The sequence below is a fragment of the Hyperolius riggenbachi genome, chromosome 2 (genome assembly GCF_040937935.1).
Source record: "Hyperolius riggenbachi isolate aHypRig1 chromosome 2, aHypRig1.pri, whole genome shotgun sequence".
Taxonomy (NCBI): Eukaryota; Metazoa; Chordata; class Amphibia; order Anura; family Hyperoliidae; genus Hyperolius; species Hyperolius riggenbachi.
This window is the reverse complement of record NC_090647.1, coordinates 528610374-528632072: the sequence shown is the minus strand read 5'-3', so window position 1 is coordinate 528632072 and position 21699 is coordinate 528610374. Positions and strand designations below refer to the sequence as shown.

The window sequence follows — 21699 nt, the reverse complement described above, 5'->3', positions numbered from 1 at the left end:
ACAGAGCACAGAGGGGGCAAAGTGGCACACAGATGGAGCACAGAGCGGGCAAAGTGGCACACAGATGGAGCACAGAGGGGGCAAAGTGGCACATAGATGGAGCACAGAGCGGACAAAGTGGCACACAGATGGAGCACGGAGGGGCAAAGTGGCACAGAGTGGGCAAAGAGGGACAGAATAGGCAAAGTGGCACACAAAAGGAGCACAGAGGGGGAAAAGTGGCACACAGATGGAGCACAAAGGGACAAAGTGGCTCACAGATGGAGCACAGAGGGGCAAAGTGGCACAGAGGGGGCAAAGAGGGACAGACTGGGCAAAGTGGCACACAGATGGAGCATAGAGGGGGCAAGGAGGGACAGAATGGGCAAAATGGCACACAGATGGAGCACAGAGGGGGCAAAGTGGCACAGAGGGGGCAAAGTGTGGGCAAGAGGAAGCACAAACGGATTCACAGACGGGGCAAAGCGGGGTTAAGGAGGAAGTACAAACGGAGGCACAGAGAGGGTACTAACAGAGTGGGGGACAAAAGGAGGCACAGAGAGAGGACATAGACAGGCACAGAGTAACAAACAGGCACAGAAAGGGACACTGGAGGCAAAGGGGGCACATAGGATGCAAAGGGGACAGAGATGGCACAGCGTTTCAACTTAAGAACGGATTCAGGTTAAGAACGAGCCTACAGTCCCTATCTCGTTCGTTAACCTGAGACTACCTGTATACATAATTATTGTAAAAATGAAGCACTTTTTTATTACATTATTTTCACTGGCGTTCCTCTTTAAGTTGGCTGACGCGGCCGATAACAACTGCCTCATCTGATAATCTGGTGTGTGTATGGCAGCCCCCAATCCGCGAGCGAACTACCCATCGGATCTACTCATCCTCAGCAATGCCAATCTCCGCTGATCCCATTGTTCGCGCCACTCCCCTGCCGTCACGTACGCACTGCTCGTTATTCCTCCGTCACCGCCCCCCCCACATAGCAACACAACGCGTTGGCACAGCTGACATGCTGGTGTGCAGCCCAGCCTAGTGATGTCACTCAAGGGGATCAGGTCCTCATTGATCCCCAACGGGTGACATCTATCGAAGGTGTATACGCACCTTTACCTCAGTAGATGGAAGTCTCTGGATCCTCCAGAGGCTTCTCACGTCCTCCTCAAGGTGGAAAAAGCTGAGATGGAGTGGCTCCATGCTACCAGGCGGTTGCTCACAGACGGGAGCGTGGCCACACACACCTCTTGACAATCTCTTTTTGACGGGGTTTGAGGAGTCCCAGTGCTGGATCGATGGAGGTGAGGGGGATGAGTGGAGCCTCTGGATTGTCCATAGAGCCTTCCCAGTTTTCAATCTGTCCCGACATTCCCTCACTGTCTTCCGTTGAAGTTATTTTGTTCTGTTAGGTCAAAAAGCTCTTCATTACCCCTCAGGCAGTCTTCGGAACCACTCACACTTCCGTACTGCGCACACGCGATTCTTCCCCCTACGGAGGTCATCATCAAATCTGAAGCAGGCTCTCCAAACCAAGCATACCTTAACCAATCTGCAAATGGATAACCAATTTCTTGACCAACAGAGGACAGCAGGTTAGACTTGGGAAACATACTGCAAGCTCTTTGACAGCATACAGGCATGCAGCGGGACAGGTTTCTTCCTGGTACAGCAGCAACAACTTGGAACTTAATGCTCATAAGACCATGGAGATGATAGTAGACTTTAGGAGAACTCCTCCCAGTCCTTCCCCTAATCATTAATGAATCCACAGTGACCCAAGTAGAGTCATTCAAATTTCTTGGGTCCACAATCTCAAAAAACCTAAAGTGGGATAACAATACTGTCACTATCATCAAGAAAGAGCAACAGAGAATGTACCATCTACAGCAGCTGAAAAAGTTTGGCCTACCCAAAAAATTAATACTGCGATCATCAAATCCATCATGATGCCATTTATGACTGTCTGGTTCAACTCATGCTCCGTACGAGAAAATGTGAGACTACAGTGCATAATCCGATCTTCAGAAAGAATAATTGGATGTAGCTTACCTTCCCTGCAGGACCTTTACGATAGCAGGTACAGAAAGAGAGCCACCACGATTGCCTCTGATCCCCCTCACCCTGCTCACTCTATCTTCCAACTTATGCTTTCAGCAGTGAGATAACAGTCAGTCACAACAAAAACTTTCAGGTACAGGAACAGCTTCTTCCCTCGGGGCGTAGCCCTGCTTAATGCAAAACCACACTAGAGCTGCTAGAACTGAAATTACAACGTAGAACCGAAAATGACGACTTCTCAACCTGTTTGCTACGACTTTACCTTATACACTTGCAATTACCTACAGTGTGTCCTTGTATTGTTTGTGTCTGTTTTGGTTCAGCAACTGCTAAGTCAAATTCCTTGTAAGCGCAAACTTATTTGGCCAAATAAAATTGATTCTGATTCTGAAGTGAGTTTCCTCCCTTTACGTTTGCTTTAATTGCTTTATGCAGTGGCTCAGAAACGTATAGGTAGAGAAACATGCATGCCCTTTAAATACGGTAATCTTGTAAAGGGTGAGGCAAATGCGAAGCTGGTGTCTCTATTCCAGCATTATCGGAAATGACAGTTGTATTCTGGCCTGCTCTTCCAGGACTCTGTCAGGAAGGGAAAGTCTATCTAGAAGAAATAGATGGCTTTTATGGGCTGCTTTTATCACTTCGTTCTTTTTGGCATTGTGCTGGGCTTCCATGTGGGTCAGTTTACTGCACAATTCTGTTATGATATAAAGTGTTGTTTATCTGTACTCTGGGTTGTGAGAAAGCAGTTAGTGTGGTGACTGATAATGTGGCCTGCAGACATGTAGAGGGGATAAGAGGTTAGTGCTGCTATTATAGGACAGCATTGCTCTCTTGTAGCTTGTTTCCAATGTTTTGATTTTTACATTTATAGGCAGCTTGTACTTTATACAGCTGATTTTTATCTTTTAAAGGAAGCCCAAAGTGAGAGGGAAATAGAGGCAGTGCATTTTCCTGACAGTTTTCCAGATTTTGACAAAAGTACACTTTTTTGTATTTCTAATGCCTGGTACACACTATGCGATATCCCGTCAGATAGACAGGTCCAATCAGTTATTTCCCACAGGTCTGAACTGATATCCACTTCTTATTGATTTTCACTTCTATACAAAATCAATCAGAAAAATTATCGTAAATCAGATCGGAGCTGTCGGAAATAAATTATTCGACTGTCAATCTGATGGAAGATTGCATCGTGTGTACTAGGCATTAAAGGGAACCTGAAGTGAGAGGGATAAGGAGGCAGCCAAATGTATTTCCTTTTAAACAATACCAGTTACCTGGCAGTCCTGCTGATTTTATCGGCTTCAGAAGTGTCTTAAAGAAAACCTGAAGCCAAAATAAACGTAGGCGATAATGAATAGTGTAGTACAGCTAAGAAACAGAACATTAGTGGCAAAGAAATTAGTCTCTCATTGTTTTCCAGTACAGGAATAATTAAAAAAAAAACTTCAGTTGTTAGACAGAGCAAAATGCTCCGATACGTGTGAGAGGTTACCTGTACGTACCATGGTGTCGGAATAAAAAGTTCAATATTGCAATCCAGCCAGTTGGTGTAGCGGAACTACCAACTATGATTCAGCACTTGATTTCCTGCTCCCATTTAGTGTGATACCGGTGAGTCCTTTTCTTGGTTATAGGGTGTGGCACCTGCAGGTCTGTCTGGAAAAGATGATGCAAATGAAGACGGCACACAAATGGCTTCAGTTGAAAGCTGTATTAGATATCATGCAGAGGCACACACACGACATGTTTCGGGCGGAGCCCTTCCTCAGGTGTCCGGAGAAGATGGTGGAGTACCTGCTGCCCCCCAAATGTAACTAATACTTGTCTCTCCCCAATGGCCCACACTGTTTAGGAATCTTCCATAAGAGGAGGTTTTTTTAATATATTTCATTAAAGCACACCTGAACTTGCCCCCAAAAGAGGGGATTTTTACTTACCTTTGGCTCTTTCCATATCCCCCCCCCAGTCTGTCAAATCCCTCTACCTCTTCTGGGTCTACTCTGTTGCGCTGCTGACAGCTCAGAAAGATCAGCTGCTGGAACTACTGCGCGTTTGCAGTCCTGTCTGTGCGCCCTACCCGATCGCTCTTCCATCACCGGGAGTGTTCTGCGCATTCACAGTTCAATCTTTCTATAACTGCGCATAACCAGAGCGCAATCGAGAAGGGTGTGTGGATGGAACTGCGCAGACCTTTTGGAGCCGGAAATGGCACAACGGAGAGCACCCATAGGACACTGAGGGGCGTGTAAGTAAAAATTCAGGTTTGCATTAGATCAATGATCAGATCCCTTTAATGCTTCATTGAGCTTAGTCGTATTCCGATATGACCCAGGCAGGGGCTGTATGGCTTATTTTTTTCTTATAGCGACATTTATATAACATTATTCAGTACTAGAGACCCTCCATCACACAACTCTTATGCGTGTATAAATATGTGTTTTGCTTTGTGATGAGTTTTAGTTTCACTATAAGCCTGTTTTCATGCTTGTCCTGGAATGAATGTAACTCATTTCCTGTGCAGGTGAGTTTTCTCCTCCAGCCCTGGATATAAGCTGAGCTAAGCTTATTCCTCAACTGCCAAAAAGTTCAGAACTTAAGTCAGATGTTGGAGCGGTCCAAGGAATAAACCTGGAATGTGTTTTGTGTTCGTCAAGAGACGTATAAATCGGCCCGCGTTTTACTCAGGGATCTCTGTTTTTCTGTTTGTGTTGTAACAGAAAATAAAATGCAAACCTTGTGGTTGCCTTCTGTGTGCTCATTGTATTACTTGGGAGAGGGTTGTGTGTCTAGGTTTCTTCTTAGCTTTCTATTGTCCTCCATGCGCATGCGCTCAAGCAAGTGCAGAAGCTGCTGATCTAGTCAGGTCGGCGGCCGCTATGGTGAGGACCCCAGGAGACTGTCTAATAGTGGAGCTGCGGCGAGGGACACATAGGCTACTAGTGGCTGGAGGAGGCCCCAGGTAAGTAAATCTGATTTATTTATTTTTTTTGCATCATGCATCCTTTAAAGGGAACCTGAAGTGAGAAGTACATTGAGGCTGCCACATTTATTTTCTTTTAAACAATTCCAGTTGCCTGGCAGCCCTGCTGATCCATTTGGCAGCAGTAGTGGGTGAATCAGACCAGAAACAAGCATGCAGCTAATCTTGTCAGATTTGACAGAAATATCAGCAACACCTCTGATCTACTTCATGCTGGTTCAGGGTCTATGGCTAAACGTATTAGAGGCAGAGAATCAGCTGGATAGCCAGGAAACTGGTATTGCTTAAAAGGAAATAAATATGGCAGCCACCATATACCTCTCCGTTCAGGTGTCCTTTAAAAAAAATGGTAACCGACCTTTAAAAAAAAAAAAAAGCCAGAGACTTACCTGAGAAGAGGGAAGGCTCTGGGTCTTATAGAGCCTTCCCTCTCCTCTCCTGGACCCCGTTGTAGCGCTGGCTCCCCCATAGCAGCATTCAACCCATTTGGTCAAATGCTGCTGTCTCCGCCGCTGAAGCCCAAGTGCTTCGGAAGATGGGCTACTGCGCACGCCCAAGTGCCTTCACTCGCGCACTCCCGCGTGCGCAGTATGGAGCTGCCTGTCTTCGGGAGGACTCGGCTCCTGAAGACTTCCGAAGTCCCCCATGACGGGATTTGAAAGGAGGAGCTGCCGTCTGGACGAGAGCGGCGGGAGAGGAGGGGGGAGTCGCCTTCCCTCTCCTTAGGTAAGTATCTGGTTTATTTTATTTTAAACAATCCCATTAACTTTAAGGAAAAGTTTTAAAGGAAACCTGAAGTGAGAGGAATACGAAGGCTGCCATTTTCCCTCCTTTATATATGGATTGGCTAAATAGGGGTTGAGCAGAATACCCTGATAGCATTTGTTTTTAAAAGTGGTGGGGACTGAAGTAATAAAACAAGTTTTCTAACCAACTCAGTTGTTCATTCGGGATTGAAGATGGCAGCTTCCGTATTCCTCTCACTTCAAGCTGACTTTAAAGTAAGCCTGAGATCAATCAAAAGAAAAAAAGAATACATACCTGGGGCTTCCTTCAGCCCCTTCAGGCTAATCAGTCCCTCACCATCCTCCTCCACCGCCTAGATCCTCTGATAAATGCCCCATACTTTCCGCCATTTAGGGTGTACTGGGCATGCGCGGCCAAAGAGTGTTCTGCACGTGAGAACACAATGCTCTAGGCTACGGGAGCGTGTGGGGGAGGGCGCAAGGCTGGACTGTGCCTGTGCCGAATGGCTGAGAGAAATAAAAAGAAACATATCCAGGCACATCGCCTCTAGTTAGGACATTAAATAAGTTATTAAGGAAAGGGAGGTGCTGAATGGGGTGTGGCTAGAAAATTAGCAAAAATCAGTAACCCTTCTCACTCTCGCATGCAAATGTTCAAACAAAGTTTTTTGGGGGGTTTTTTGGCTGAGAGAAAGGTCATCTGTAGGAGGCTCTAGGTGGTGCCGGAGGAAAGCGAGGAACCGATAAGCCTTAGGGGGGCTGGAGGAACCACCAGGTACGTATATTTTTTTCTTTTGATTAATCTCAGATCTCACACTTCAAGACATATATGTCAAACTCCGGCCCACGGGCCAAATTTGGCCCTCAGAGCCATTAAATATGGCCCTCAAGTGGTTTCCCCACTTTGCATTATGTTTGGCCCACTCTACACAACCAGAGAAGCTATATTGGAGGTGAAGCCCTAGAACACCAGGAAAGTCATATGGGGGAGGTAGAGGGAAAGCACTAAACACTATGAAACTTTAAAGGGGAGGGTGGGGGTCTCTAGACACCAGGGAACTGTATAGGGGAGGGAGGACTACTAGACATCAGAGAACCTTATAAGGGAGGAAGGTGGCCAGTAGACATTGAGGTTGGCCCACGACTAGTTCCCAGTGTACAATTTTTGGCCCGTAGCTAGGTCCCAGTGTACAGTTTCGGCTCGCGACTAGGTCCCAGTGTACAGTTTTGGCTCACTTTGTATTTGAGTTTGACACTCCTGCTTTATGGGGTCTCAACCTTGGCCTTCCGATAAAGGGATACTGAGGGCAGCTCCTACAGCTACATGAAACTAGGAAAAAAGCTGCTTGGATCCCTTTAAAGGGAACCTAAACTGAGAGGGATATGGATGTTTCCTGTTAAACAATACAAAAACATTTGCTTGGCAGTCCTGCTGATCTCTTTGGCTGCAGTAGTGGCTGAATCACACACCTGAAATCAGCATGCAGCTAATCCAGTCTGACTTCAGTCAGAGCACCTGATGTGCATGCTTGTTCAGGGGCTGTGGCTGAAAGTATTAGATACACAGGATCAGCAGGAGAGCCAGGCAACTGGTGTTATTTTAAAAGGAAAAACCCATCCTTCCCAGTATAGGTTCCCTTTAAGACGCATTAGGTATCCTCGGGCAGATGTACTCAGCAAGAAAACACAAAATCTTCTTTATACGGTTGAGTATTAGGATAATAGAGTATGCTACATAAAAGTTCTACAGTTGCATTTTAGATGTATATTCAGTTTTTGTAGCATTTCCCAGAACCACTTGGAAAGTCACTCAAAGGGCCACTTTAGATCTGTCTGCGAACAGCAGCCGTCCATATCCTCTTGTCACAGGTCACATCATATGTTTATATACATAAGCACTTAGTGCATCTGTCTGAAGGATAGGCTGCCTTTACAAATGCTACTGTTGCATATTAAATATGAATGTTCCACGGACTGGAGAAAGTCAGGCTGAGATCTGGAATCGCCATTACTCTCCAGTGGAAATTAAAAGGAGTTTAAAGCGGACATTTATAATTCATAAGTGTACAGTGGAGTTTATTGCGGGAGAGATAGGCAGGCCACCAGAGGAGTCTCGGCCAGTGTTTCTTATGCTAAATACCGCCTGAATGGGCAGGCACATAAATATTGACCCAGTCCTGCTATTTTACAGCTTTTTTATTTTATCTTTGTTTTTACTGCATAATCAATATAGCCAAAAGAAGTTTTAAGAATATATTTCTGTGCAGTGAGCTGGTAGAACAACTGTGGGGCAGCAGAATTCCCGGAAAAAAAGTAAAATAAAGAGTAAAGATCCTCCAGCAGTCATTAGTGATCTCAGCTTGCTTGATTAAAAAAGGTGAACTGTAACCAAGGATTGAAATTCATCCCAATCTGTAGCTGATATAGCCCCTTATCATGACAAATCTTTACCTTTTCTCAAAAAGATCAATGGCAGGGGGGAGGTTGGGGGTCTGTATGACTGGTATTGTGGCATTGTGGTGAAACCCCTCCCACAATGTAATGTCAGGACCTAGGTTTTGACAGTTTCCTGTCAGTGAAACTTGTTGCTTTGTGGAAAGTAACAACTGTTTCCAACAGTTAAGCAACCAGTGTATCCCTCTGTGCTTATGTGTATCTATAAAAAACAACAACCTTTTAGCCTATCACAATGTTAGTGGGTGTGGTTTCAAATAATGGCAGTTGGCACTGTCTACTTTATTGTCTGCCAGTAGTAAAGATGACAGGCAGGTTGATTGTCGATCAAACAATGTGAACAAATTACTTGTCGAATATCAATCATTTATTGATCTCTCTTCTATTTTTTAACTTCTCACTTTGCAATGTATTTTTTTTTTTTTTTTACCTTTTTCGCTTGAGTTCCTCTTTAACAGTCAAGAAGTGATCATGTGACTGCTTATTTCCTGCTTCATGCAGTCTGTTTGCAGCAGAGGTTAGGAGTGCTCTATGCAGAGGCGACAATGCAGTGTCCCATACCGCATGGATGAGGGGGTGTGTCCTGGAGTGCCTGGTCTGGACCCAGCATATTTCCCATCAGACCTAGAGGGCTGGCATCTAAATCATTAGAGTACATCTCTCGCTTATTTTTGTGTGATATACAACTGTCTACTACATTAATCAGATTTTTTTTATATTGCTGTATTAAAATTCTTTTTTATTCTGCCCGACATAGGTGTCAATTCATAAAAGGCTGTGCGGTAAAAAAAATCTGGTCGGGAAAATACCGCATTCGATATTTTAGACTTTTGTGTGCTAATTCATAAACATTTTCACAGCTGCGATAGAAGTGCAGGGATTTACCTAAGTAAACTGGCGGTAAGGCCTGGAACCCACTGCAAAACGCAATCGCTAATTGCAATCGCTAGCGTTTTGTATGAGCAGTTTGTAAGGGCCCGTTCACACTTAAAATCGCAGAACGCCGGCGATTTGCGGGAGTGATTTTCCCGCGATTAGCGCGGAAAAATCACTGGACACTGCGGCGGTTTTGGAGCGATCGCAATTAGCGTGCTATGCATGCTAATCACGATCGCAAATCGCGGAACGCTCGTCGCCGGCAAACCGCTGCATGCAGCGCGGTTGCGGTTATTGCTAACCGCAACCGCGGCAGTGAGAACACTGCCACTCGCTACATTGTGTAGTGGTTCTTGCAGAAGCGCTAGCGGTTTGCCGTGAGCGGGAATTGCGCGATTCCCGCTCAGGTGTGAACGGGCCCTAAGTGATTTGATAAGCGTTTTAGGGAGCGTTTTTAAAAAGTGTATCATTTTGGCAGCGGTTGTGTAGCGATTAGCGATTAGCTTTTTAAAGTCTGATTGATCCTTTCAGTTAATTTTCATTTTGTTACAGTGTGCAGTAACTTCAAAACGCCAGCAAAATCGCTCCCTGCAGGTTTTGATGAGCGATTATGCCAGCAATTATATACTTTACATTGAAGCGCAAACACTAACAAAATGCTGCATGTCCTGCGTTTGCGATTTTGCTAATCCCAATCGCTTCTGTGGAATTTGCACCATTCATTTACATTAGCAGAGCGTTTAGGGAAATCGCTAGCGATTGATCACGCTCCCTAAGCACTCAAAAAAATCGCTCTAGAGGGTTCCAGCCCTTACATGAGTAGAGTAGCTGTCTGAGTTGTTACATTGCTGTTATCCGTGCAGAGACAGCATTACAATATAAAAGGCATCCCCAACTTCCCTTTAGACGTGCTTTTTTACACTGCCTGTGCTTGCTCTGAATCTGTCTATTAGTCTTTCTTAACATTCTATTTAATTGCCACAGCTTACTTCAAGAAACTTTACACATGCCATGTTTTGCGGTGTTCACCTCCAGCTTAAAAACAGGAACTCAAGAGGTTAAACGCAGCCTAAGTTATTCAGGGGAAACCTTGTTTGCGCCTATCTGCTGCTGTCTGGGGGAGATCTCACTGCTTCTGCTTGTGAGTCACACAGTCCCGCACAGACTTCGCTCTCTTATCACCACTTCAAAGCAGGTGGTATTCTTCCATTCCTTTATTGCCTGTTTTAATCTTTATGAATTAACATTTACTGACATGTCTTGAGCTAGTTACCGCACAAGTCGGTGATTTACCGCACTCCTCGGGAATTTCAGCTTTTCACGCGGTAACAGCTTTTATGAATTGACATTTTCCTAAGTGCTCGGTAAAGTCAGCTGTTTTCTGCATTACCAAATGCGGTAATGCTTTATGAATCAACCCCAGAGAGTGAGGAAAATAAGTATTTGATCCTCTTCTGATTTTGATCGCTTTCCCTCTAACCAATGACTGAAAATACATGGCAACAAAGGAGTGTCTCAAGAAGATTGACATAAAGGTCCTGGAGTGGCCTAGCCAGTCTCCAGACCTTAATCCAAAAGAAAATCTGTGGAGGGAGCTGTAGGTTTGGAATTGGCAAACATCAGCCGTTTAGACCTTACTGACTTGAAGAGGATCTGCAAAGAGGACTGGGCCAAAGTTCCTCTTGAGATGTATGCAAACCTGGTGGACCAACTACAAGAAATGACTGACCCCTGTGATTGGCAAAAAGGGTTTTGCCTCCCAGTATTAAAGCTCCCCCTATATCAGACGAGGTACGGGCAGATCAACCAAGAGACAGATCTCTCTCTGATCGATTCTGATTGGAGAGAGATCTGTCAGCTGCCCACTCATCGCAGGCCAATTCCCAATCAATTTTATGTTGAAATCAATCCGGAATTGGTCTTGTGACGCTGCCCCACCCCAATGTTAAATGTGCCCCTCCCCCGGTGTACAGTACATTACCTGCCCTTGTCCGCCGCAGGCTCTGTCCTCCTTTCATACACCTGCCCTCATATGGTTGACAGAGTAATGTGGCCTGGGGTGTGATGTCCATGCACGGCAACCGTGTGGGGCGCGTGCATGGACGGAGCCCGGAGCCAGTGGTGGCCACGGACAGGTAATGTATAGTGCACTGGGCACCGAAGGGGGGGGGGCACATTGAACATTAGGGGAGACAGCATCAGGGGTTTTGTCGCAATATCGCTCTCCATTTCCGCCGCACACTCGACCGACCTCTTGCAGCATTTCCGATCAACATGCTTGGCCCGAAATTGGTCGCAACGTCGATTTGGTATACACTTGACAGCACCGATTTTCATCCAATTTGATAATAACAATGGAATCGAATGGCCGATTGGCCACCAAAGTTGCTAGATGTATGGCTACCTCTGGTCTTCTTTTGATAGGGGACTACAGTGCACAACAAGCTCTGACTTTGGGGCAGTGAGTTTTTGAGGGTTATCTTGTTGTTATTTTGTCTCTAATGCTGGGCATACACGGGTCGATCCGGTGGCCGATTAGCCGCCGGATTGACCCCCGCCGCGTCCCCGCTCGTCTGCGCGCGGATCGATTCCCGCTCATCCCTGCCGGTGCTTCTTATCACCCGCTCGATTCGCCGCTATTGTCCACCTGCAGGGATCGAGCGTGGAATCGATCCCCGCGGTGATCGGACACGTCGGATATTATCAATCGAGCCATCAGGCTCGATTGATAAACCTCCCCTCGACGCTGTGTATGCCCAGCATTACAGCTTCAATAAACTAACCACTACAATTATAGAGTGGTCATTTCTTGAGTCAGAGCAACAAGTAAATGCAGCAGGGGATCAAATACTTATTTCCCTTGCTATATAGTTCCAGTACAAAGACTTCAATAGATACTGTTTTCTGTTTCACAAAATATGGCGCAAGGTACGGTTTATATAATGGCTTGGAAACGCCCACATACCACCATGGCGTGCCTTTACCCAGACAATAGAAATGCTACATACAAACGTATACAATGGAAGAATGCAGCGATTTGTTGTGTGTATTATACTAGATGTGGCCAAACAACATTGTTACACCAACTTCCTAGAAAACATTTCACCTTCAGCGATAACAGAAATAGCTGCTGATTGAGTCAAGCTCTATAGGCCGACCTGCCGCTCCATACGGTATGTTTATGTTCTGCATTCATGGCGGAGGCAGGTCAGGAAACTGGGAACCTCTGTTTCCTCCTCCTGTTTCAGGGAGGAATATTATCTCAGATGAGAAGCAGATGAATGTAGACCGCAATGGGCATTTATTAGCAGGCCGAGCGAGTTCCTAGTAGCGTTTGTGAGAGGTTCATCCTGTGCGATTCATGTGGTTACAGATATTTGCACAGTGAAGGGAAAGATCTGCTTTGAAACGCCTTTTTCTATAATTTACCTCAGGCGTTTTCCAAAACGCCTGAGTTCCTGGCTCCATTGCTGTCTGTTTTACGGGTTCACTCCTGCTGCTGCCGCCAATGTTTCCACATCCCTCTCAGTATCCTAAAGCAGTGGAAAATCAAGCAGAGATTTCATCCCTCGAAGGCTGAGGTGGAACATTCCCGAGGCAAACTAGGCAGGTGCCTGAGTCCTGGTTGGTGTCCAGGGGCCTGTCTGTCACCTTATCTGGTACCTCATCTTAACAAAAAATCCAAATGATAACTAGTGGAAGGCAAACCTGATACCCTTCCTTAAGTCCCATTGTAATTAATTTCTCCGCCAGAGGTTCCACCGGTGTGAATATAAAGTCATTCATTTTTCATTTAAAGTGGACCTGAACTCTTGAACAGGACATAAGGCAAACATAGAGATATGCACCCTGTATGTATTTAGAGAGTTTGGCCTGTCTAATTCCCCCTCATCTAATCACCAGTGTAATATGATCTCTCAGCTGTGTCAGCTGGCTGCCTCTGCTGAGCAGCTAACTTGTCAACACAGGCTGTTAACTTTATGTCTGCCTCCATGAAAGCAGGAAGTAGAAACATGGCAGATTTATTGCAGGATTTGTATTAGCTGTAACAAAGACATGTTTTCTTTAAATGTTATTATGCTGTTGCTTATCTTTTAGAGCAGAGAGGAGGATCTGAGTTCAGGTCTGCTTTAATTTCTTTTCTATTATGTTCTATTACAATATTCTATTTGTATTACCCTTTTAATTTCTCTTCAGATATCTTTAGAGTCTGTGTAAAGGTAGGTGTTGCATGAGTTTTGCTCACCTCTGTATATTATTATTATTATTTAGTATTTATATAGCGCCGACATATTACGCAGCGCCGTACAGTGTATATATATATCTTGTCCCTCAAAGGAGCTCACAATCTAATCCCTACCATTGCCATATGTCTATATTATGTAGTGTAAGTACTGTAGTCTAGGGCCAATTTTAGGGGGAGCCAATTAACTTATCTGTTAGTTTTTGGAATGTGGGAGGAAACCGGAGTGCCCGGAGGAAACCCACGCAGACACGGAGAGAACATACAAACTCTTTGCAGATAGTGCCCTGGCTGGGGTTCGAACCAGGGACCCAGCGCTGCAAGGCGAGAGAGCTAACCACTACGCCACCGTGCTGCCCCCAATACATCCCAGTGACCAAGTTACATTTAATATATTCACAAAACTCTGTATTGCTTAAAGTGGGCTGGCCAGGCCCAGGTGTTTTACTTACAATGGGGTCCCACCGTGTCCCCTGTTTTTCCCGTGGGTCTCTGGAGCATGCGTGCCAGGCTGTTCCAGCACTACTAGGGTTCGAATCCTAGCTAGGGTCAGTACCTATTCAGTAAGGAGTTCAAGGCAAGACTCCTTAACACTGCAGGGTGGCCTCCTGAGCGCGTCCCAGTGGCTGCAGCTCTTGATTGCTTTGAGTCCGACAGGAGAAAAGCGCTATATAAATGTTCGGATTATTATTATTACTACCCTGTCCTCTGCACCAATCAGAGGGAGTCACCTCAGCGACGTGGGCGGGCATCTGTGTTTGGATTGGTGAGTGTGGTGGGGACACAGATCCTGGATGCACAGCCACTTCCGGGCCTGCAGAATAAAGTTTTATTTGGCCAGGTAAGTATGGATTTTTCAATATAAACATTGCCACCCCTACACCACTGACTTTTCTGGCATTCCGAAAACAGCAAGTCCTTGAGTGCTACTATGGGAAGGCACAGGTAATGCCACAGCTCCCAAATGTCCCTTTTTTAGAGGGACAGTCCCTCTTTGGGAACCAAATCCCGCTGTCCCTTTTTCTTCCTCATTTGTCCCTCTTCTAGGGATGATGTACAGATCTGTGTAAATATACTGTATGCATTTTTGAATGATAAAACAACATCTTTGGCTTCTAAATTCTTTGTGGTATGCATGACAAGGGGTGAAGTGAGGGTGTGGTTAGAGGTGTGGCAGGGGTGTGTCTTAAAGTATCCCTCTTTATTATCTCAAAAAGGTGGGAGGTATGTGTAGTGCTCTGTAAGGGCCTACAGTGGGGAGGGGTCTATTTACTTAGGGATGGCCCTGCTTAGGAGAACTCATGGAGAAGCATGTAATCATGATAGATAGATCATGTTTCATCAGCTGATAGATTTGTAAGGATCTAAAGGTGCCCATACACTCGTCAGATTGGCAGCAGATAGATAAGAAATGCATCTGATGATCTTTCTGATGCGTTTTTAGAACATTTTTTACCAGGAAAGAATTCCAATAGATTTCAGTTTGAAATCTATTGAAATTCGATCTGATGGCATTTTTTTGCCATCAGATTTCCATTAAGGCCAATGCAAACTGATAAGCAATCTCATCAGATCGACCTAAATTTTCCATCCTGCCTGGTCGATGGAAATCCATCGAAATCGATCGAAATCGGCCATCGATCGGTCGATTGGCCAACCGATTTTCAAACGATCGATCGATCAGGATCGATCGATCGGCCAGAAAATCGGCTGAGTGTATGGGCCCCTTAATTTGCTAGTCCTGATGATGTGTTAAACCAGGAATTCATCACTGCAAATCAGGGCCTTACAAATCTATCAGCTGATCAAACTGATTACATGTTTCTCCATGAGTTCTCCTAATCAGGGCCATCCCTATAGGGAACCAAAGACCCAAGGAGAGCCCTGAGATTGCTTTGTATGGATTCTGTGACAACTCTGGGGAGAGGTTAGTAGTTCAGGCTAGGTTCACAGAGGTCAGTTGCTTAACGCACAAGTTAAAATGAGTGTGAACTGCAATGGAGACTGGGTATAGACTTTAATGCAAAGCCTGCATGCAGTAAGTTAGAATAACGCAATCCATTATTATACAGCACCATAGAATTGTATGGGCAGTACGTTGACATGCGGAATTTCTCTGCAACGCAACTGAGCACTGTGACCCTGGCCTCAGGCTTTCTGTTGCTTTATGTATATTTGGGTAGAGGAGAGCTGAGCAGGTGAATGGCTCGTTGGTCATTGAGTATTGATTAGCTTTTTGCATCACTTTCAGTTCCAGGAAAGCTAAGAAAGGAAAAAAGAAAGTAATTACTACACTGTAAAAATATAGGTGCGACATGGAGATAAGACGTGTTTATAAATTGGGAGAAACCAACCCTGTGTCCTAGTGAGGTCACTTTAGGTTACCTTAGCATTCTGCCTGATGACATTTTCTGTAGTGGATTGTGTAGAGTGCTACTGAGTTTATTTCCATCAGGTGATCATAACACAGGCTGGGGAGCCAGGGTGAAAATATTACACCACGAAACAGGGCTGTGGAGTCGGAGTTGCGGAGTTGTTTCCAGAGCAAATTTAGGGCACCTGGAGTCGGAGTTGGTGTTGTTATAAACTGTGGAGTCGAAGTTGTTTGATTTTTGTACCCACTCCATAGCCCTGCAAATGCTGTGAAGTCGGAGTCCGAGCAATTTTGGTTACCTGGAGTCAAAGCCAGATTCGGAGTTGGTGGTTTCATAATCTGAGGAGTGATTTTTGTATTGACGCCAGAGCCCTGCCAAGAAACCCTCTCGTCCAAGTTTTATTATTCTTTAAAGAGAACCTGAACTGACAATAAAAAGTCAAAATAAACATACACTACACTACACTACACTACACATACTTACCTCCCGTGTTGTCTACTCATCAATCTCTTTCTCCTCTCCTGTGTCCTGTTTGTCCACTGCGATCAATGGAATTCTCCGTCCTCTCCTTTTAAAAATGGCCATTACCCCATAACATCTTCCTGGTCAGCACACTGTTAAACTGTAATATCGCCCACTTGAGCCATAGGGAAACATGGACATTACCTTGCACATTCAGTTGTAACTGACAGCTGCTGATATATAACTGACAGTAACTGGTATATTTCAGTTGTGACAAAATATTGTCAGAAGTAGAATGGATCACTGTAAGAAGAGAATGGTAAGCTTCTTAGAGGAACTGACAATGAGGTTAGTATGTAATATTCATTTACAGCTAAGTCATGTGGTTATTTTAAATAATTTTACTCACTTCAGGTTCCCTTTAAGGCAAACCTGTTGAAAACCTGGGCAACCATGTCTAATAAAATGAAATACTTAATCATAGGTTGTACTGCATGTTAACATGATCAGTAGCTTGTACTGTTCTTATTACCAATATAGTCGTCCTGCCTGCCTTTGGGCTAAATGAATGTAATCTCTCTGAAAATCACAATTCTATAATCTCCCCCCCCCCCCCTTCACATTTAGCTACTACTGGAAGCTGCTGTGTTGCATAATAATTTAATTATGTTCAACCAGGAAGCTTGTTAGTCTGAACAGTATTTTTAATCAGTGTCAAGGTGCCCATACATAACTAGATTTGTGGCAGCAATCTCTGGCAGATTTGATCATAATGATTGAATGTGCCAGTGATAGATGCTGCAACATGGCCTACCAATCAATTTGCACACTAGAAAGATCACGAATTCTCTGACGACCAACTGACTCCAGTCTCCACCCATGCGTAATGTGTACCCCCCAGTAATGTAATGTGTACCCCCTCCCCCGGCTCACCTACCTGCTAGTCGTCTATACCACATGATCTGATGCCATGTATGTCGTCACACACATGCCACCGAGTCACGGGGTACAGGTACCCCTGGTAGCGATAGAGAGAAGATTCGGGACACTGGAGAAGGCGTGCTGGAGAATAGGTGAGTATGGTGGGTACATATCATATTACCGGGGGAAACACATTACATGGAGGGAGACCTGGGGCTGGGCAGGAGGAGGAGGCGGCATTAGTATGGACCATGTCCTGTGTGCAGAGTGTGGCCAGCTAATAGATCCCTCTCTAATCAGATTTGATGGTCGATCTGGTTCCCAACTTGTTTACAGAAGGTCTGTACTGAAGATCTAGGTCTTATCGCTTGCAGACTGAGATAAAAGAACAGCCTGGGAAGTTTACTGCAGTAGGCAATAAAAGTCAATGGCAACGGCAGCATTGTGCATGTGCAAATGGAGAAAATCAGGTAACACGCTTCCTGTACGGCAGTGCGCACGTGACTGAGGCATAAGACGTTTCTGTTGTTACTGAATGATATAAATACAAAATAATAAAGTGGTCTTAGATGGAGCAAAAAACATTTTTCATTAAAATGGCAATAAAATAATTCCCAAAAATGTATTTGTTTTCTAGACCAACGGAGAAAAACAGCAACACAAACTCGACGATCCAAGAAAGATTATCTTCCGGCCAATCAGAGGAGGTGGGTCAGCATACATACACACCTACACAATGCACACAGACTGTATGCAGGTGGTTTATAGACTGTCTTATCTCTGCTTTATGCTACTATAACAATTATAATAGTAATACTATATAATCACTGCTAATCATGCCCTTAAAATGAATCATGCTTGTTTCTATAGCGCAGAGCTTTGTAGAGCACTACACACTCCATAAACCTCAGCTTCTGTCTGCAACTCGCTATACAATCAGTGCATTTTATGCTTCAGCTTAAAGGGAACCTGAACTCTTTCACAGGACACAAGGAAAACAGAGAGAAGTGCACCCTGTATGTTTTAGAAAGAAGAGTCTAATTCCCCTAATTTTCACGTAATCATAAGTGTAATTTGAGCTCTCAGCTGTGTCAGCACAGAAATTCTACAGTCCTCAGCAGACAGCTAATATGTAAATACAGGATTAACCCTTCGTCTGCTTCCATGACAGCAGGAAGTAGACCCTCTGCAGATTTATTGCAGGAGTTCTGTAAGCTGTAACAAAGAAATGTTTTTTTTTTCTTAGAAGGTTATTATGCTGTTGCTTATCTTTTAGGGCAGAGAGGAAGTTCTGAGTTCAGGTCCGCTTTAAAGTGAACCTGGCTGCTGGCATCTTTACTAAATAAAAGCTATTTTTCCGCACTCTTCTGAAGCAAAATTATCCACATACTTACATTTACTTTATCTCTGTACAGTCCCATTCCTCAGATGCTCCCACTTTCTGCCTCTTGATTTGGTGCTAGTCTACAGGTAGAAAGTGGAATATGTTAGGAATGTGACTTCATAGAGACACAGTAAAGGTATGCAACCAATCATGATTCAGATGAGAACATGCATTTTTTTTATTAAAACCACAACAAAATTAGGATTACACTTTTAGCACCCACTCCATCCAATATGTTTTGTTTTTGGAGGGAGTGGTGTTGTGTAGCACAGCCGGGGGGAAGGGGGGGGGATGGGGTAGTGGGGGACGACTTCTGATTGGGCAGTGGAAGCTTATCGATGAGTCATGCTGCTCCTCCCACTGTTATGTAGTAGCATTGTGCAGTGATAGGACTCAGAGTGCAACCCTCCTTCTGCCATACCAAATGCTGCTGTGTAGGGGATTACAAGTAGCCGATAGAAAAATATAAATAAACCTATATGAGATGTAATAAAATACAGTGTAAATACCTCTCTTCCTCAGGAACTGCTTCCAAAAGCTTAAATCATAATTAGGCCCCAAAACAGCATGATTAAGCAGCATATACAGTACCACTGATTTCCCAAAAAACAATAGGTGGAGTGCCCCCTTGAAAAACATTAATAGGCAGCAGATCCTCCCAAACAACTCAATTAGGGAGAGTGTAAACCAGGGGTCTCAAACTCGCGGCCCGTGGGCCATTTGCGGCCCTCGATACAATATTTTGTGGCCCTCGCCGGCAAAAGATACCTTATAGTTCGCTTCAGTGCTCCCAAGTAATCTGCCGCATCCCCGCCACTAAACGAGGGCTGCAGAGCCCCCAAATCGCCCGGGGGGCAATCCGCCGGCATTTCCTGGAAGGGGCAGAGCTTTCAGCTTCAGCTCTGCCCCTCCTGATGTCAATCGCCGCACGGATCGCCGCCTCTCCCCGCCCCTCTCTGTGAAGGAAGAGTGAGAGGGGCGGGCAGAGGCGGCGATGCGCCGCGATTGTGAAATTCCTTATGCGGCCCAGCCTCATCCTGACTTTGCCTCCTGCGGCCCCCTGGTACATTGAGTTTGAGACCCCTGGTGTAAACAATATAAATAAGTAGTATTCACCCAAGATATCTGCTTTACCGATTCTGGTGTCTCTAAATACCAGAAGAAAGTTGTCCGCTGTCATTCTGGACGTGAGGTGTCAAATAATGTAATAGGTCAGTGGGAAGTGGCCCCTAGTAATCCTTGCAGGAATAAAGGTATAACCAAAGAGAGGAAAGGCATATAACACATATTACTAAACCTGATATTTTTCTTGACTGTAAAGCTATGGGGACACTGCAGGTTATCAGTTTTCAATAACAGAATCAATTGTCCTGAGCACACAGCTTCACACCCTGATCTGTATCTTCACTTACCCTGGAGAGCGAGAAATCTCCCATAATCCCTTGCTTCTTTGTGACAGTATTATGTATAGTACAGCCGCAGGGCAAAGCCAGTTATCCTCCATACTGGTATTTTGTGCAGGTGCTGAAGCTTCAGCCTCACATGACACACTATATACATTATTATTATTGGTCATTTATGCAGTGCCATCATCTTCCGAGGTGCTGTACAATAGGAGGAACAAACAGTTGTACATAATATCCAGGCATAGAATACATGACAGTGCAGATATTGTATTGGTACGATGTTGGTTGGCATGATCGCTGTCCTGGTGAAATGAATAGCAGCTGCTACAATGCTGGGCTGCTCTCTATCTGCCAGGTCATGTGATAGTCCTTCTGTGCTTTCAGATAAGATGCACACATAATATGACTGGGCATGTGGTTATTTTTCAGCCCTCTTTAGGTCAGAAACCCACTAGGAGCGATTTTCTGAGCGCTTTGCGATTTGAAGACTCTTGCTAATGTAATGCTATGGGTGCGATCCCACTTGAGCGATGTGATTTTATAAAAATCCCCAATAGCATTGCATTAGCAAGAGCTTTTTCAAATCACTAGCGATTAGAAATCGCTTCTAGTGGTTTCTGGAATTAGGCCGGTTTTACAGCTGGCCTATGCGTTAGCAATGCAAAAAATGCCTAATGTATGACCCTGCGGCAGAGTGCACCGTCATATGCATTGTGCCACAAGCCCCCTACCCGCACCTCCCTCGCCAGGGCCGCATTGTCAGATTTACCATAAGGCACTGTAGGCACATGCCTACAGGAGCCTTATTTAGGAGAGGTGGCTCCCCTCCCCAAATGTCCCTCTACCTACTGGGAGGCTACTTAATACGGGGGTAGGGACACACCTGGCTCCCTATATTGGGGGGGGGGGTGCACACCTACTACCTAGATTAATGGAGTTAACAAATACTGGGGAAAATGTGGCTACTTAGGGTAGGAGGATGCCAACCTAATATGGGGGTGTGGCCTGAATTGAGGGGCGGAGTTTAAGGCGCAAGAATGCCTGTGCCTCGGGTTCCTGAACTGTAAATCCGGCTCTGTCCCTTGCCCAGTGATGTACTTCCTGCTGGGTTTCCCCATCATATTCATGCCGTTCTGTGCATGTGCTCCCCAGTGTTGCCTCCAACATGTTTATTCATTTCTGCCTTGCCCATTGACTTACATTGCTTCTGCCACCGCTGCGTCACCATGGAAGTCTAACAGTAACGCGCTGTTGACTTTGTGGCAGCTCAGCGGCCGATCAGGCACTTCTGTTGCGACGTGGTAAGTGTGCTTGGCCCCATTGCCTTGCATTGCCGTTGCGTTACCTTGTGGTAAAACAGGGTAAATCAACGCGGAATTCCAATGCAAGTGTAAAGGGGGCCTTATAGTTTCCACACTTAGTAAATGTTTTTGGCTCTGATCATGTTTACACCGAGGTCCGCAGTTGGAGGGTTAAATGACTTGAACACCAATATGGATTATTTAAAGGAAACCTAAACTGAAAATAAAAAGATAGCGGTTTATCTTACCTTATGCTTCTTCCAGCCGCCTGTAGTCCTTCTGTGTCTCCACCGTCATTCCGCGACCCTCCGTTCAGCTGCAGCACCCTTCTGCCAGCCGTGTGCACAGCCCTAGGCCACGCCCCTCTGATCGCACACATGTGCATAGTGGCGTTCTGTGGTTGTGCAGTACATAAAATCTCTACTGTGCATGAACGCTCCTGTCTACAGGAGGGTGATCATGAAGTGCGTGGCCCGGGACTGTGCATGCCCAG

At 45.2% G+C, this 21699-nt stretch overlaps 1 protein-coding gene across 2 annotated transcripts in view; it reads left to right on the top strand.

The window, feature by feature from the left end:
• CRYBG3 (crystallin beta-gamma domain containing 3) overlaps window positions 1–21699 on the top strand; it is a 294639-nt gene that overhangs the window by 101335 nt on the left and 171605 nt on the right. For both annotated transcript variants that reach the window (XM_068270638.1, XM_068270637.1), the window contains one exon: window positions 17753–17822. In XM_068270638.1, coding sequence (XP_068126739.1) covers window positions 17753–17822 — 70 coding nt within the window. The remainder of the gene's footprint in view (window positions 1–17752; window positions 17823–21699) is intronic.